We start from the raw sequence: 15,736 nt of genomic DNA on the forward strand, positions 1-15,736 counted from the left end.
ATCTCGCAGCCCGCTGCACGGTTGTTGACACCGACGCCACGCAGGGTGCGACTGATGACAGTGTGGCTGCGTGACGCTCGCGCTCGGAGCGTGTTGTTGTGCTCACTGCGTGGGGGGGTGGGGGCGGCTGGCGTCTGCCTGGCTCTCCCCCTCGCCCTCGCTCTCTCTCTGTGTCTCTCTTGCACAACAGTGCATGTGCATCCAGCTCGCCGGTGCACCACCCCCCGTTGCCAAGTACCCCCCCCCACGACCCCCCCCCTCCAGGGCCGCAGCCCCGCCACGCCACCGTCATTTACTCGCGGGACCAAATCGGCATAAACATTGCCCATCCCTCCCCCGCGCCTGCTTTCTTTGCGCACAACAAGCGACTCCTTTCCCACACTCCATCTCACCCCTCGCACAATGAGCAGCGAGGCCACCCCAGCACGCGGGGACAAGCCCCGCCGCCCCAGGCCGAGCGGGCACCGCAAGTCGCTCTCGACCTCGGCGTTAGCCGTCATGAGCGGCACCCCGCCCCTCATCGCGACTCCTGGCGGGCCCGGCGGCGGGCGCTCCGGCGCGAGCCCCGTCCCGCCCCTCCCCGTCTCGCGCGCGAAGAAGTCGGCGCTGCCCCCCCTCCCGCCCGTCAAGGAGAGCATGAGCTCGGCTGACATTGCTGGCCTTGCGCGCATGCCCTCGTGGCAAGGCACCGGCGCACAACAACAGGCAGAGGCGGCCGATGCGGCGTCGGCGCTCAATGATGTGAGTGGGCCGGGTGGCCATCAACATCTGTGGTGGTTTCATCGCTTTGGATGCGCCGCCCACCGATAGCCGCCGCGCTGTTCACCGCTAACCCCCCAGCTGCGCTCCCTCCGCAGCACGGGGCGTCGCCGCCAACGTGCGCTCGCCATCCTCAAGACGGCCCTCGTGTCCGCCTGCAGCGGGAAAGACAGCGTTTCATCGCCCCTGGTAGACCTCCTCGAACTCGAGCGTGCGTGTACCTGCCCAATGTAACACTGACTCCAGCCCACACCCCTCTCCTTGCGCTGCTCGGACGCCACACGGCGTCCCTCGCCAAGCGCGCCTCGTCCTCGTCCCTCCCCGTCGGCGACGATCTCGCCCGCCACCTGTCCCCCGAGATCGACCTCGCGCTGTCGGTGCTCCAAGGCCTCAGTCTCCTCGGATCGGCGTGCAAGAAGGCTGTGGGAGAGCGTTGGGCCATGGAGGTGGGTCCCCCCTCGTTGTCGTCTCTGACCCGTCAGATGTTCCTTGACCTGCTCCTGCTCCTCCGAGCCCAGCAGCCGGCCGAGGGCGAGCACCCCACAGTGTATGTCCTCCTCGACCTCCTGTTCTGCATCCTCGTGGACTCGCCTGTGCACGCCAGGACGTTTGAGGAGCTCTCGGGCCTCGAGGCGGTCACGCGTGTGCTCCGCGGCACTGGCGTCGCCAAGGACGTCAGGTGAGTTGTCGAGTTCCACGATACGCAACTCTAACCACGCAGGATGAAATGCTGCGAGTTCCTCTACTTCTATCTCCTCCCAGAGGGCGCGACGGCCATGCCTGACCTCGCCGCCAAGGTCCCCATGAGCGTTCTGGCCGGCCTCTCGCCTGGCGCCGCCCTGCCGCCATCGTTAGACTCGTCGACCAGCTCGGCAGCCACGGCCAACGGGCCGTCACTCCCGCCGTCGCCCAACCGCAGCCGCCTGACCTCCGAGGCTCCTCGGGCTGCATCGCCGGATCGCCGCTGGGCCGACCTCGACCTCCCCTTCGTCCCAGAGACCCCGCGCAAGCCGCCGAAGCCCAGCCTCGGGTTCCAAACCCCGGCCACCAACCGCCGGGCGTCAAACTTGAACTCGAGCGCGAGCTCAAACGCCATGACCCCAGCTGCCACGCCTGCACTCAAGTCGGAGCGGCGCCGCTCGACGGCTCCACGCAGCGACGACGAGGGGTCGCTGACCCGTCGCGATTCGGCCGCTTGGGCTGCCGTGTCCAAAACCGGTCTTGGAGGCGCCAACTTACAGCGCCGCCGCAGCACTGCGAGCCAGGGGTACACCAGCGAGGGCGGGTCACGTAAGAGCTCTGCTGCTGGCGGCTCGAGATCCAGCTCGGGGTCGTCGTCGTCGACCGTCACCGCGGTCCCACGCAGACTTGGCAGTCAGGTGTCTCCGCAGTCCAGAGAGTCGTCCATGACGCCGTCGTCTGCTGCGCCGTCCCCGCGGGTGCTTGCCCCGTCTCCCGCAGTGGCCCCCTCGTCTGCCACACCGCGTCTCCCGCGGTCATCGACCCAGCCGACCTTGGCGTCTGCCGACACTGGGTCCATCATCAGACGGCCTTCCAAGCTGTCCAAGTCGTCGCTGGCCGAGCCCGTACTGGAGACATCGCAGGCGTTGCACGCGCCACGGGTTCCGTCCCAGGCGCCGCCCGCCCCGTCTGCCACCCCCTCGACGCCCGCGGGTCGCCCGCCGCGGATGCGCCACTCGAGGACGCAGTCTGCGCTTGCCGACTTAGGCGGCACGCCGATCCAGCGCTCGCGCGGGTTTCCGTCTGATCTGACCCGTGGTGCGCTCCCCGGCGCGCCGTCCAACTCGCCAGCGCCGTTAAGCCCGGCCCGTCGGGTGTCATCGGGTCATCGGCCTGCGCTCCCCAAGGGCGACATGCGGTCGGTCGAGCAGAAGAAGAACATGGTGAGTGCGGGCGCTGGGCGCTGCTGACATGCAGCTTGGTCAGTGGCTTGGTAATGTCGATCAGCTTGTGCAAGGTGTAGAGAAGGTGGGCTTCTGGGGGTCCAAGGTGTAGTGTGTGTGTCGGGGTCGGCGATGTGCTTGTAAGCGATGGTCCGTGGTGCATTATGAATCGCATGTGAATGTTTTATGACGACCTTGGATGGACTGCCTCGACGCGACTGCCCTATATATTCATGGATTTTATGACGACCTTGGGTGGTCTACCTGTGTCCGATTCAGGATGCCGTCAGCCCGTCGGTCGGCTCGGCAAGTGGCAGTGGCACACGCCGCCTAGCCGAGATCCATCCGTTGCACCAACATTCCGCGTGCAGCACCAGAGGTCGTCATGATGAGATCGTTGCGTGCAGCAGCAGAGGTCGTCATGATGGGCGCGGCGCATGCATCAGTGGGGAGCAGCGTGCGACGTGGTGGCGACGGCGTGTCGACGAGCATAAAAGGCGGCGCCTGGCGAGGTCACAACAAGTCCAAGCCACTCCCAGTGCATCAACCACACCACCCAACCCACCCACCCCAGCCCCAACCCCCAACCCACCAAACCACACACAATGTCCCCCCGCAAGGTCGTAGTCTTCGGCATCACCGGCGTGCAAGGCATGTCGGTCGCGCGCGCGCTCCTCTCCGACCCGGAGCAGGAGTGGGCCGTCGTCGGCATCACGCGCGACGCGGGCAGCCGCGGCTCGAAGGGTACGTCTGCTGCTCCCGCCCCGCTGACCCCCAGCCGCTGCCGAGCTCGGCGTCACCCTCGCGCAGGGCGACCTCGACGACCCGGCGAGCTACGCGCCGGCGCTCGAGGGCGCGTACGGCGCCTTCATCAACGCCAACTGTGGGTTTCGCCCACGGCCCCTTGTGCGTGCTAATGCGGCAGACTGGGCGACGTACCGCGGCGACAACGCGGCCGAGGCCAAAGCCACCGAGATCAAGCAGAGCAGCTCGGCGGTCGACGCGGCGCTCGCCGCGGGCGTAAAGCACATTGTCTACTCGGCCCTCGAGAGCTTTGCGCCCGCGCAAGAGCTGCCGCACTTTGACTCCAAGGCCGCCGTCGTCGCGCACCTCAAGAAGGCGGGCGCGCCCGCCACCCCGCTCTACACGTCGCTGTACTACTCCAACATCCTGCTCGGGTCTGGCCCGGTCGACTTTCCCTTCCCGGCCGACATTGTCATCCCCGCCTTCGACGCGGGCCAGGTCGGGCTGTGGGCGCGCGCGGCGCTGCGCGACCCGACGTGGATCGGTGAGTGTGCCGCTGGTGCGAGCTGACCCCCAAGGCAAGGACATGTACGCCGCCGGCGACAACATTACCGCCGGGGAGATGGCGCGCGCTCTGAGCGACGTCGTCGGCAAGCCGGTGCAAGCGCGCGACCTGTCGCGCGAGGAGTTCTACGCGCTCGACAAGGACGGCAAGATCGACCACGAGCTCTGGCTCAACTACCTCGCCATTGTTGAGGGCCGCTGGAAGCGCGACGTGCAGGCCAGCCGGGAGATCGTGCCCGAGGCGTGGGACTTTAAGACGTGGGCCGAGAACACGCCGGGCGTCAAGGTGCGCTTTGGGTAGTGGCGCCGCGCTGTGGGCACAGGTGCCACTCGCCTCATGTGCATGACACGCACCAGTCGCTCCGTATGATCCGGCCTATGCAATCTGAATGACGAGATTAGCCTGTTTGACGAGTTTGCCCTTATCAGGAGGGGGGAACAGGGCGGAGGGCAGAGGCCTGGCTGGGACAGGTAGCCGCCACAAGGGTGCCAGCCGCCGTCTCCCTGTGCATGCGGCCTCGTTCCCGTCTACCTTGACCTGCGCTCGACGACGACGTATGCCCGTCAATCGCAATCGACGCGGCGCGGCGTCTGTGGTGTCCTGGGTGCTTGTTGTAGTTTGCCTCGCTTGGCAGGCGACTAAGGGAGAAACCAAACCCGGCCCACCGGCCCCACCCTGGGCAGTCAGAGATCTGCAGTCGTCGGCCATTCCGCCGCCCCTCTGCTCTTGCGGCGACTTGCGGCGACCGGCCCCCTCATTCGCCCATCGTCGACATTTCCGCGGCCTGACCGTCGACGGAGCACCACACACCGACCGGGCCACCACGCCCCCACACCTGCATCACACCCAAGATCCATCAGCCAGCTTACACACCACCACTCTCTCTTCACCCACATCACGAGCACCACACCCACGACCACCCCCACCCCCACCCACACCGCAATGGACCTGCACGCCGGCTCGTTCATGGGCATGACGCTGCCCGAGGACTTTGTCGCAAAGGCCGGCAAGCCCGCGACCAAGTCCGCCGGCAAGCCGGCCTCGCCGACCTCGCCCTCGTCGCCCGTCAGGAAGAGCAGCACGCCGCCCATTGCGATCCCCGGCCGGCCGCGCATGGCGCGCGCGACGAGCGCGGGCGGCGCGCAGCGCTCGCAGCTCGGCACCAGCGTCGCGAGCAACACGAGCAGCGCGTCGACCGTGAGCACCGACTCGTCGCCCATGGCCGCGCCAAAGCCGCTTCGCGCGCGCGGCAGCACGCTCAGCCACACGCCCCACCACCGCCCCCACGTCTCGCTCCTCAGCAGCTCGCCGACGCGCACCCCCTTCGCGGTCGACGACACGCTCATCACGCCGCTCGCGCTGTCGCCGGGCGGCTCGTCGCCGCTGTCGGCGTTTGGTGTGTCCCCCGGCAGTACCGCCTTCTCGCACATTACGCGCACTGGCTCCAACACGGCGCCGGTGACGCGGGTCGCGACGCCCTCGAGCCCGACGGCCCGCACGTCGCCCAAGCTCAACGGCGGCGCGGGGCTCGCGCGCGCGCCCAGCCCGCTGAGCGCCGCCGCGTCCCCGCCAAAGTCGCCCAAGTCAAAGGGCATGTCGTTCCTCACACACAAGATGGGCAAGCTCCTCGACTTTGACGGCATGCTCGGCCCGCTCGACCCCAACAAGATGGCGAGCATGCTCGCGCGCGACCCGATCCCGACGGTCGTGTTCGGCGCCGAGACCGAGGCGGGGTACGCCGTCGTGCGCGCGCTGCTCAACGCGCGCTGCTGGGCCGTGGTGGCGCTGGTCGTTGACGACACGAACGACCTGTGTGCAAAGCTCCGCGACGAGGGCGTGCCCGTCATCCAGGTGGACATGGACAACCCGGGCAGCTATGCAAAGCACCTCAAGGGCGCAAAGGCGGTCTACCTGTCGACGAATGGTGAGTAACCGGCGTGGCGCTGAGTCACGGCCTTGAGGCTGACCCAGCCACAGTCATTGCGCTCCACGCCATCCTCGTCCACCAGCCCGAGCCCAAGCGCACAGAGTTTGCCCGCGCCGCCGACTTGTGCCAGCTGGCCAAGGCCGTCAACGCCTGCGCGCGTGCCAAGGTTGGCCACGTCGTGTTCCGCACAAACTCGTGCGGCCACGAGGTCAGCCTCAACACCATGTCGACGTGTGGTATCTTCCACGACGGTGGGTGTAAGATGACATTGCGGCGCGCTGACCCGCAGCACCCGAGGAGCTCCTCTCGGCCGGCGTCCCAACAACAACGCTCCACTCGTCGGTCCCGTACAACCGCATCGTTACGTGGCTGCGCAACGGCACCAATGGCTCGCTCATCCTCGACATCCCCGTGCCCGACGACACCAAGATCCCGTTCTTCGCGATCGAGCAGACGGGCGACTACGTCCTCGCCGCGCTCAACAACCCCAAGCGCTGGGTCGGTGAGTAGACGTGGCAGCGTTGCAGAGCCCGCCTGACACGCGCAGGAAAAGACATGTACGCCCAGTCCGAGCTCTTCACACCCACCGAGATCGCAGCGGTCCTGTCCAAGGTGTCGGGCCGCAAGGTCGAAACCGCACACGTTACCCGCGCGCAGTTCGACTCGCTCGAATCCCACGAGCGTCTCACGTGTCGCTGGGACGCGTGGGCGCAGCTCGTCCGCGGCGAGTACCACCCCGAGCCGTACATGTTCCCGACGACGGCCGACGTGCCGCACCAGTGGAGCTGGCAGGAGTGGCAGGGCAGCAACCTCGAGCTGCACCAGGTGCTGCGCGGCGAGATCCCCGTGCCGCACAAGGACGACCCGAACCGGCACGACCACGGGCAGGAGACTCTGGCCCGCATGGCTTAGGTTGGCTGTGGACACTGGCTGTTGTATGAGCTTGATAGTATTCCGGGTTTAGGCTGTGCTATTAATGTATCTGGTATGTAGTGTAATGCGTCACAGAGGCACTCTGAGTGATCGCCAGGCCCCGAGCCATCGGCAGCTGCCGAGTGCCCACGTCGCCGTCGGCCAGCCTGGACACCCACTCGGCTGCCCCGCGACCGCGGCGCGCCGCGATCGCACCCCGGTCCCCACCCCACCCCACCCACCCCCAGCATTTAGTAAACAGTGCATACGAGTACAGCCCGGCCGCGCCAGGTCAAGAATATCCTCTCTAGTAATATGCGGGTGGCGCGTTGGGGCACCAGCCCGGTGAACAATGCGAGTCGTGTCTCGGCAAAAGATAGATGCGATGGGATCTAGCGGTCTAGGCTAGGTCTAGGCAGCGACAGCCGCGGGGGTGACGGGCTTGGGGGTCGCGTCGGCGTTGTCGTCGCCAGCCGCCTGGGGCTCCTTGTCGGCGATGGTAGCCTTGGCAAGGTTGTCGGCGAGCCCGTTGGTGTCCTCGGCCGGCGTGCCGGGCTGGTCGACGCTCGGCGCGCTCGCAATCGTGTTGGCCGTGGGCGAGCGGGGCGCGTCGGCAGTCTCGGGCTGGGCCTCGGCGGCGGCCGCGGGCTTGAAGTTGTCGACGGCATGCTTGATGCCGTTGCCCGAGGGCGGGTACCACTTGTTGCCGTCGGGGCCAGTGCGGCCACCCTCGGCGTCGATGCGGCAGAACTCGGTAATCGTCTTCCAGTAGACATCCTTGTTGAAGTCGAGGTTGTACTCGCCGCCGTACTCGAGGTCGAGCTGCTGCGGGTCGATGAGCTCGGTGAGCGTGGGGTTGAAGCGGATCTTGTCACGCGTGATGGGGTCCATGAATGGCTGGATGCCGCTAAAGAAGGCATTGATCCACCACGGCATGTTGATGACCAGTCCGCGGCCCAGGCGCTCGACGTAGTGGTGCTGCAGAATGTTGAGCACCTTGAGCCCAGTGCTGATCGATGGCGTCTTGGACGACGTCGCCGACTTGTAGTCGACGACAATCGCCACCTGCTCCTGGTTCTCGGGCATGAGGTCGATCGCACGCTCGAGGACGTAGATCAGGTGGCGGATCTGCCGCGGCGACGTGTCCGTGTTCTCGCGCGACGGGCGCATGTAGATGACGGGGCGGGCGTCCTTGTCGAAACCTGTGATGATGCTGGGGGTGGGTGTCAGTTGAGCTCCGCTCCCCGCGGGGCGCTCGGTGTCGCGACGTGTCGCCGACGCGTCGCCGCCGCGCCGTCATGACGCCACCTTGCGACCGTGCACAAAGCGCCAGCACGAAAGCCACTCACATCTTGCCCGTCTCGGCCTCGATGGCAACGTCTCCAGGCTCAATCGTCTCTGGGCGGAACTCGCGGCGCCACTCCATTGTCGCCTTGATCCGCTTCTTGGCATCCTCGAGCTTCCACTTGGCAGCGCGCATGTAGCGCGCGTGCGTGCCAATGTCGTTGAGGAAGCGCTGCTCCCAGAGGTAGTACTCGTCGGTTTCGGGCAGCGCAATGGTCGCCGTGTACTGCAGCGGTTAGCTCGGCTCAGACGCGTCGGGCGACGTAGGCGCCGAAATCTACCAACCTCCTTGAGTTCCTCAATCTGTCACGGGTCAGCGCGCTGTTGCCACCGGCTCGGTCTTCCCTGCCGCAGCCACAACTCACCTGGGCCAGCTGCTCGGCATTGTAGTCCCACTTCTTGACTGCCTTGATGCCCTCTGGTGGGACGGTGTAAATCTCGGTCGTCTTAGCGGGCGTCTCCTTGGCTGGTGCCGAGGACGATGCCGCCGGCGCGGCGCGACGGAAAAATGATGCCATTGTGGAGGAGGTGGCTGGTGGTGTGTGTGGTGTGTGATGGGGAAGGACGCGTCGAGTGGGCGACGTGTTGATGCTGATGTTGCTGCGGAGTCTAGTCTAGACGCGTATGCAAGTGATGAGTGCAGTTATGAGAGTGTCGCAATGCACCGAGTCGTTGTGGGGCGGCGCGCAGCAGCAGGCAGTAGGTAGTTGGAAAAACGGCCAAGCCAAGCAAAAGTGGGCCGTACGACAATGACTATGTCACAGAAAGGCAGAGAGAGCCGAGAGCTCCCACCGAGCCCGACCCCTGACAAATTCTTGTGCATGCTGGCAGTACAGTCTGCATGTAGCAAAAGGAGCGGCCGCCTGGCTGGCCCTGCGCTGCGCTGCGTCTCGGGCTTGCCTCAGGCTTTGTGAGCAATCACGCCGTGCTTTGTGATACGCCTGCCTGGGTGGGTGGTGCTCCGATTGCTGCTTCAGCTTTGAGCAACTTGCCGAGGTGAGTCGTCCCCTTCCCTTGCTTCGGCGGGCGGGCGGGCGGGCGCGGGTGGCACGGAGGGCGGCCGGTGGAGTGGTCGCGTCGCCAGGGACGATCCGACCGAGTCAGAGGCAGAGAGGCCAGAGCCTAGGCAGCGAGCGGCAGCAGCAGGCAGGCAGGCCGTCGGTCGCGACCGACCTGACCTGGCGGACCTCGTCGTCCTTTGCCTTGCAGGTTGCCGCCCCCTCGCCTCGCCGCCGCCGCCGTTGCGTCACTGGCGATTAGCTAAGACTGCAGAGCCGAGAACCCAACATTTTACTCCCAACGGGTTTGACCGACCCAGGGCATCGGCCGCCACTCGGCCATTCCGGCCACCGAGGCAAACAGCCGCAATCCGGCTGCAGAATGGCTAAAGTGGCACGTGGATCCACGTGGAAACTTGTTACCTAAGCCGCCCTCATCCACTCCATCACGTGATCCGCTTGTCACCCGGCTCATGTCAGTCAGTCTGCGCTGGCTGGCTGCGTGTGCGCCTTCGTCATCGGCGCCTTTTGGTTCTGGTGGCGCGTGGAGCTCCGTAGAATGCACCGGGCGAGCACATGGCGTTAACCGGACAGACACGGCGTACGCACGGTGGTCTTGTGCGGGGAAGGGCAGGTGCAGGCAGCCACACGCCGCCACAGAGCCAAGTAACCGCCTAGCGTAGTCGACCGACTACTGCAGCAGTACCAAGCACGACACAGCGACGACTCACTCGTCGGTTTAATTACAAGCGGCTCGTCTTTGTTGTTCTTGTTCCACAACCACTCCTCAACAATGTCAAAGCAAACCTACCTCCCAGCAACGCTGGCCCTCATCCCGCTCCCAAAGCCAGTGGTCCTCTTCCCCTTCCTCCAAGTGTCCATCACACTCGGCACAGAGGCAGTAAGCCACATCTTATCCGGCTTGTCCGAGCAATCAGAGTCGGCCAAACAAGACTCGCGTGAACGCTATGTCGCGGCCGTCCCCGTCGCAGAGGGCGATCGTCGCGTAGGGCGCTGGGCAACGGGTAGGTGTACACACTCACGCGCGCGCGCCCGCAGACACTGACACATTGCCCAGCCGCCCGCGTCAAGCGCATCTATAGAGCACACAAGGATGACGATGTCTGGACAGTCGTCCTCGAGGGTCTGGTAAGCCGCCCCGTCATCATCGACACAACGCCGTGGCGCCCGCTGACATGCACAATAGTCGCGCATTCACCTTCCCCGCTCCCTCCCTCCCATTCTGTCTGTCCTCCCGCCACTGCCTCTCCCTGTCAGCACCTACTCGCTCCCTGTCCCCTCGCCAGCGCGGCCTACCATCAACCTCCTGCCGGCGGCCACCAAGCTCCTGTCGCCCGAACTCCACCCCAAGCTCGCTGCTCTCCCGCCGTCGATCCAGACCGACCTGCTTGCCAGCAGCCTCCGCTTCGACTGGGACGTGAGGGTCGAACTCCTGTCCACCCCAGACGTGGACGACAGATGCGCACGGGTGCGTGAGGTAATGCTCGCACTCCTTAGTGCCAAAGGAATTGGACCCCCCGACGACAGTGCGCTTGCAACCCCGCCCGGCCAATCGCAGGCCCTCGTCCGCCGCCGCCCGCAGAAGGACAGCCCCTCCAAGATGCAGCTCCCCGACGACCTCAAGCCCCTCGAGGCGACTCTGCAGAAACGCGGTAGTGAAATGAGCCCCGAGGCCGCACAGGCCGTCCAGCGCGAACTCCAGCGCCTCAGCAAGATCCCGTCCCAGGCGGCAGAGTATGGCGTCGCCAAGACGTACTGCGAGTGGCTTCTCGCGCTCCCATGGGGGCGTGTGAGCGAGGGCAAGCGCGTCGACCTCGAGGCCGCGAGGAAGATGCTCGACGACGAGCACGAGGGTTTGGCCGAGGTCAAGCGCCGTGTCATCGAGTACCTCGCCGTGTACCGCCTCCGCCGCGACCTCTGGGAGGAGAAGAGGAAGGCGGACGCCGACGCTGAGGCTGCCGAGGTGTCCAAGAATGTGGACGAGGGCGTCGCGCTCGACGACAAGGCCGACGACGTTGCCACCTCGGCTCCGTCGCCTACGGACGCCAACCGGCAGTCGGCTCCCACCAACCCCAAGAGTGCTGATGCCAATGCGCCTCCTGACAATGTCTTCCGCGACAAGGCGCCCATCCTGCTGCTTGTGGGGCCACCGGGTGTCGGCAAGACTAGCATTGCTCGCTCCATTGCGAATGCGCTGGGGCGCAAGTTCCACCGCATCTCGCTTGGAGGTGTGAGGGACGAGGCTGAGATTCGCGGCCACCGCAGGACGTGAGTGGCAATGTTGTTGGCGCTGTACTGACGTCACAGTTATGTCGGCGCGCTTCCTGGACTCTTCGTCCAAGGCCTTCGCAAGGTTACCGTGTCGAACCCGATTATTCTACGTAAGTGCTAGAAGGTTCGGCCAAGTTGGCAAAGTGCTAACGATGCGTAGTCGACGAGCTGGACAAGGTTGGCACGTCAAACTACCACGGCGACCCTGCGGCAGCGCTGCTCGAGACGCTCGACCCGGCCCAGAACTGGGCGTTCCACGACCACTACCTCGGTGACGTGCCTATCGACCTCAGCCAGGTGACCTTTGTCGCCACGGCCAACTCGCTCGACACGATCAGCCCCCCGCTGCTCGACCGTTGCGAGGTGATCGAGTGCCCTGGTTATGTCACCGACGAGAAGCTCGCCATTGCGCGCCGCTTCCTTCTGCCCAAGCAGACGATTGAGAACGGCCTCGGCAACAGCGGCGTCATCACCAGCGACCAGGTGCTCACCCGCGTCGTCAACGAGTACACGCGCGAGGCGGGTGTGCGTTCGCTCGAGCGCGAGATTGCCAAGCTCTGCAGAGCGAAGGCTGTCGAGTTCTCGACGTCGCGCGACGGCGGTGCGGCCTACAACCCTGAGATTGTGGCCGACGACCTTGAGCGAATCCTTGGTATGGCCAAGTATGAGCAGGAGCTCCGTGAGCAGGACATTCGTCCCGGTGTCGTCACCGGCCTTGCCTACCGCGGCTCGGGCAACGGCGGCATCCTGCTTATTGAGAGCACCCTCATCCCCGGTGGCAAGGGTCGCCTGCAGCTCACTGGCAGCCTCGGTGATGTTATCCGCGAGAGTGCCGAGCTCGCCCTGGCGTGGGTCAAGTCGCACGGCCCGGCGCTCGGCCTGGGGACCGACCCGCTGCGCGGCGTCGACATCCACCTGCACTTCCCGGCTGGCGCGGTCAAGAAGGACGGGCCAAGCGCGGGCACGGCAATCCTCCTTACGTTTGTCAGTCTCCTCACCAACCGGCCTGTGCCCCCGACGATCGCCCTCACTGGCGAGATCACTCTGCGCGGCGCTGTGACTGCCGTCGGCGGTATCCGCGAGAAGCTGCTCGGTGCGCACCGCGCCGGCATCACGCGCTGCATCCTGCCTGCGCAGAACGAGAAGGACACGCACGACCTGCCTGCGAGCGCGCGCTCCATGAACCTGACGTTTGTGCGCACTGCCGAGCAGCTGCTCGAGGAGGTGTGGGGACGCGACACGTTTGAGGAGCTGCGCCGCACCGACCTGGCGCGGTTGTAGCGAGTGAGCAAGCGAGGCGGGGCGCGGCGCGGCGCGACGCGACGGCAGCCTGCAGCCGTTGCTTGGAGGCACAGTTGTAACGGGCTGTTGTAACGACGCGTGCATCACGGCGTGTCGTGTGGCCAGTGCCTCGACGAGAACCTGATCTGATATAAACAAGTTTCAAGTGTTGTAGACGAATGCAGAGGTGGGATTGAGGAGGAGGCAGGCCGGACTGCTGGAGGCAGGTCTGACTGCTGGAATCGGGCCAGCGACGCGCCCGACGGTTGGGCGAGTCTGATACAGTGCCTCGGGCCTCGGGGTGTGCGCCGAGGCCTGGAATAAACGACCCAAGTGCCGCAGCAGCGGCGCCGCAGCGGCAGTCGCAGCAGGACATGGCAAGAGGAGCAGCGATGCAGACCCGACGCGACTGAGCTCAAAGGCTGGACGGGGCGTCGTAAGCCATCGAGCAAGGGTTGGATGTGCCGCCGAGGGGAGAAGAGTTTCAGGGCGTGCCTCGACGCGTGCGGGTGTGGCACGGCGGCGGGAGTGGCGCGGCGGTGTGCGGCGCGGCGAGGCGGCACGCAAACGCGACCCAGGAATAACCTGGCAACGGCACCCCCGTTCTCGTGCCGCAGGGACGAGGCGGTCGCGATCGCCGGCGGCGCCGGGGGTGCTGGGGTGCTGGAGCAGACACACCCACGCCCACGCCCACCTGCGCTGCGCTACACGCGCGACTCCGAGGTACAGAGGAACAGCTCACGACCCCCGAATGCGTCCCGCGCTCGCGGCCGTCGTCAAGCGCCGCGTGTTGACGGCGGACCTGGGGTGTGGGCCGGCGCTGGCTGGCGAGGCTGCGCTGGCGACTGGGGCGGACAAAAGGTTTACAAGAGCGCGGTGTGCGTTCTTCAGACTCTTCATCCCCCACACTCGTTACCACACTCGTTACACGACCGCCTGGCGCCGTCGTCACCCCACAATGCAGCTCACCGCCCTCGCCTCCCTCCTGCTCGCGCTCGCGGCCGCCGCCGAGGCCCGCTTCGTCCCCGACGTCGCTGCGCTCGACCGCGGCGTGCCCGGCGTCGCGCGCCCCCACGCGCCGCGCGGCGTCGCGCCTGTCTCGCGCAAGCGCACATACGAGATCAAGTACGGCAAGGACGGCAAGAAGTGCAAGGTCCGTCCTACGGGCGCGGCGTCGAGCGTGACGCCGTCGTACACCCCGTCGTCGGGCAGCTCGGCCGCCACCACCGCGCCCAGCACCCCCGCGTCGGGCACCCCCACCGCCGCCTCGGGCACCGCGTCGGGTACCGCGTCGGGCACCGCCTCGGGCACGCCCTCTGCGCCCGCGTCGTCGGCGTCCGACTCGACGGCCGGCTCGGCCTCGCCGCCCCCGTCGTCGCTGAGCACGGCCCCGACGACGGCGCCCACCGAGGCCCCCTCGTCGTCGGCCAGCACGTCGTCGTCGGCGCCCCCGGCTTCGACCACCGCCGTCGTCCCCCAGGCCGGCAACACGCCCAACGGCATCAAGGCGGGTATTTCCTCGGGCCAGGGCTACGACCAGTTCGCGCCCCACATCGGATGGTGGTACGACTGGACGCCCAACCCCTCGGGCCACTCGGGCACGCCGATCGCCGTGCCCATGCTCTGGGGCGACGGCCACCTCGGCTCGGACCAGGACGACGCGGCGCGCTACGCCGCCTTCCAGGCGCTCAGCAAGAACCCGCCCCCGCCTTACATTATCGGCTATGAGGAGCCCGACTGCAACACGCCGGGCTCGGCCGACTTCAGCCCCGCCCGCGGCGCCCAGGTGTGGAAGGACCTCGTCGCGCCCTTTGGCGACGCCGGCTCCAAGCTCGTCAGCCCGTCCATGTGCAAGCAGCTCGCGGAGGACTGGCTCACGCCCTTCCTCGAGGCTGGCGGCGACTGGGACATTACCAATGTCCACGTCAACAAGAACTCGCTGGCTGGCGCCAAGGCCTCGATCGACTACTACTACAACAAGTACCAGAAGCCGATTTGGGTCACCGAGTTTGCGTGCGTCGACGACAGCAACGGCTTCACGCCCTGCTCGGACCCCGGCCAGCAGACCCAGTTCATCAACGACGTCGTCGACTTCTTTGAGAACGACCCCCGTGTCGCGGCGTATGCCATCTCCAACGGCATCGGCCTCGGCTCGTGGCAGCTGACTGACGGCTCGGGCGCCCTCACCCCCGTCGGCAACGCGTACCTCAGCGCCATCCAGAAGTACCACTAGGCGCGGGGTTGAACGGGCACCCGCTGCCCTCTGCCGCTTCCACTGCTACGACTTGCCATACTTCCATACACTCCCCTGCATTGCCGGCAATGCACGATATGAATTGCCATGATCACGAGGGCGGCGGGCGCGCGGCGCGTTGGCCTATTCTTTACCATGCTCACGAGCGGCGCGTTGCATTGACCGACTATGCCACCTAGTCACCTGCCACTTCGCCACGTGCAGTGTTCGACCCTCTTACCCTTGTCACTCTTCGACTCTTCCCCACGCCTGCCCTCCTTGCTCTCCTCGCTACCCCAGACATGCGCTGGGGTCATGAATTACGGTGGCAGCGGGCGGCGCTGCAGACCCGCGCCGTCCGTCCCAACCCCGACCCACCCCCTGCCGTCTTGGGTCAAGCCAAGAATGGGTGCTACCGCCATGCCCCTCTTCCCTGAAGAACCCGCGCCGCCTCGCCGCCGCCCGGCTCGCCCCCTCGCTCGCTCTCTGGCTCTGCTCGCAGCCGCATTCCTGCTAGCTTGGCCTTGTCCCGCGTGCATGATCCGAGGGTGTAACGGTGGCCGGTGTGGGTTGTCGTCGCACTTGCATGGCCGTGTATTCCTGCAACGTTGTCGATGCAGAGTGGTGCGGCCGCGCGCGTTGTCCTACTGCATTGGGCGCGTCGGTGCGCGTGCGCGCGTGGGTGCGCGGTGCGCGTCGGACGACGACGACGTCTGGTTGTATTGGATGATTTCGAGCTTAAGCCGCCCGCTTTTGGGCGGGGTCAGTGTGCCTGAA

General features: G+C 66.3%; 6 protein-coding genes across 6 annotated transcripts; 5 read left to right on the top strand and 1 right to left on the bottom strand.

The window, feature by feature from the left end:
- Positions 1 to 402: 402 nt before the first annotated feature.
- Positions 403 to 2,775, top strand: Q8F55_000342 (uncharacterized protein; the record flags this gene model as incomplete). Its single annotated transcript, XM_069348995.1, has 6 exons — positions 403 to 741; positions 841 to 970; positions 1,006 to 1,205; positions 1,242 to 1,438; positions 1,481 to 2,663; positions 2,698 to 2,775. 6 exons carry the CDS (start codon positions 403 to 405, stop codon positions 2,773 to 2,775), a joined length of 2,127 nt encoding a protein of 708 aa, XP_069212539.1.
- Positions 2,776 to 3,268: 493 nt separating this feature from the next.
- Q8F55_000343 (uncharacterized protein) lies at positions 3,269 to 4,272 on the top strand (the record flags this gene model as incomplete). The annotated part of the gene is made up of 4 exons (XM_069348996.1): positions 3,269 to 3,407; positions 3,442 to 3,546; positions 3,589 to 3,951; positions 3,986 to 4,272. 4 exons carry the CDS (start codon positions 3,269 to 3,271, stop codon positions 4,270 to 4,272), a joined length of 894 nt encoding a protein of 297 aa, XP_069212540.1.
- Positions 4,273 to 4,914: 642 nt separating this feature from the next.
- Q8F55_000344 (uncharacterized protein) lies at positions 4,915 to 6,811 on the top strand (the record flags this gene model as incomplete). Its single annotated transcript, XM_069348997.1, has 4 exons — positions 4,915 to 5,896; positions 5,950 to 6,150; positions 6,189 to 6,401; positions 6,447 to 6,811. The coding sequence occupies 4 exons, from the start codon at positions 4,915 to 4,917 to the stop codon at positions 6,809 to 6,811; spliced, it is 1,761 nt and encodes a 586-aa protein (XP_069212541.1).
- Positions 6,812 to 7,222: 411 nt separating this feature from the next.
- Positions 7,223 to 8,673, bottom strand: Q8F55_000345 (uncharacterized protein; the record flags this gene model as incomplete). Its single annotated transcript, XM_069348998.1, has 4 exons — positions 7,223 to 8,024; positions 8,161 to 8,381; positions 8,441 to 8,458; positions 8,521 to 8,673. 4 exons carry the CDS (start codon positions 8,671 to 8,673, stop codon positions 7,223 to 7,225), a joined length of 1,194 nt encoding a protein of 397 aa, XP_069212542.1.
- Positions 8,674 to 9,946: 1,273 nt separating this feature from the next.
- On the top strand, positions 9,947 to 12,726 carry Q8F55_000346 (uncharacterized protein; the record flags this gene model as incomplete). Its single annotated transcript, XM_069348999.1, has 5 exons — positions 9,947 to 10,178; positions 10,232 to 10,302; positions 10,361 to 11,442; positions 11,482 to 11,555; positions 11,606 to 12,726. 5 exons carry the CDS (start codon positions 9,947 to 9,949, stop codon positions 12,724 to 12,726), a joined length of 2,580 nt encoding a protein of 859 aa, XP_069212543.1.
- Positions 12,727 to 13,684: 958 nt separating this feature from the next.
- Q8F55_000347 (uncharacterized protein) lies at positions 13,685 to 14,959 on the top strand (the record flags this gene model as incomplete). Its single annotated transcript, XM_069349000.1, has 1 exon — positions 13,685 to 14,959. One exon carries the CDS (start codon positions 13,685 to 13,687, stop codon positions 14,957 to 14,959), a length of 1,275 nt encoding a protein of 424 aa, XP_069212544.1.
- Positions 14,960 to 15,736: the final 777 nt, after the last annotated feature.

This window comes from Vanrija albida (genome assembly GCF_041260175.1).
Source record: "Vanrija albida strain AlHP1 chromosome Unknown contig_1, whole genome shotgun sequence".
Taxonomy (NCBI): Eukaryota; Fungi; Basidiomycota; class Tremellomycetes; order Trichosporonales; family Trichosporonaceae; genus Vanrija; species Vanrija albida.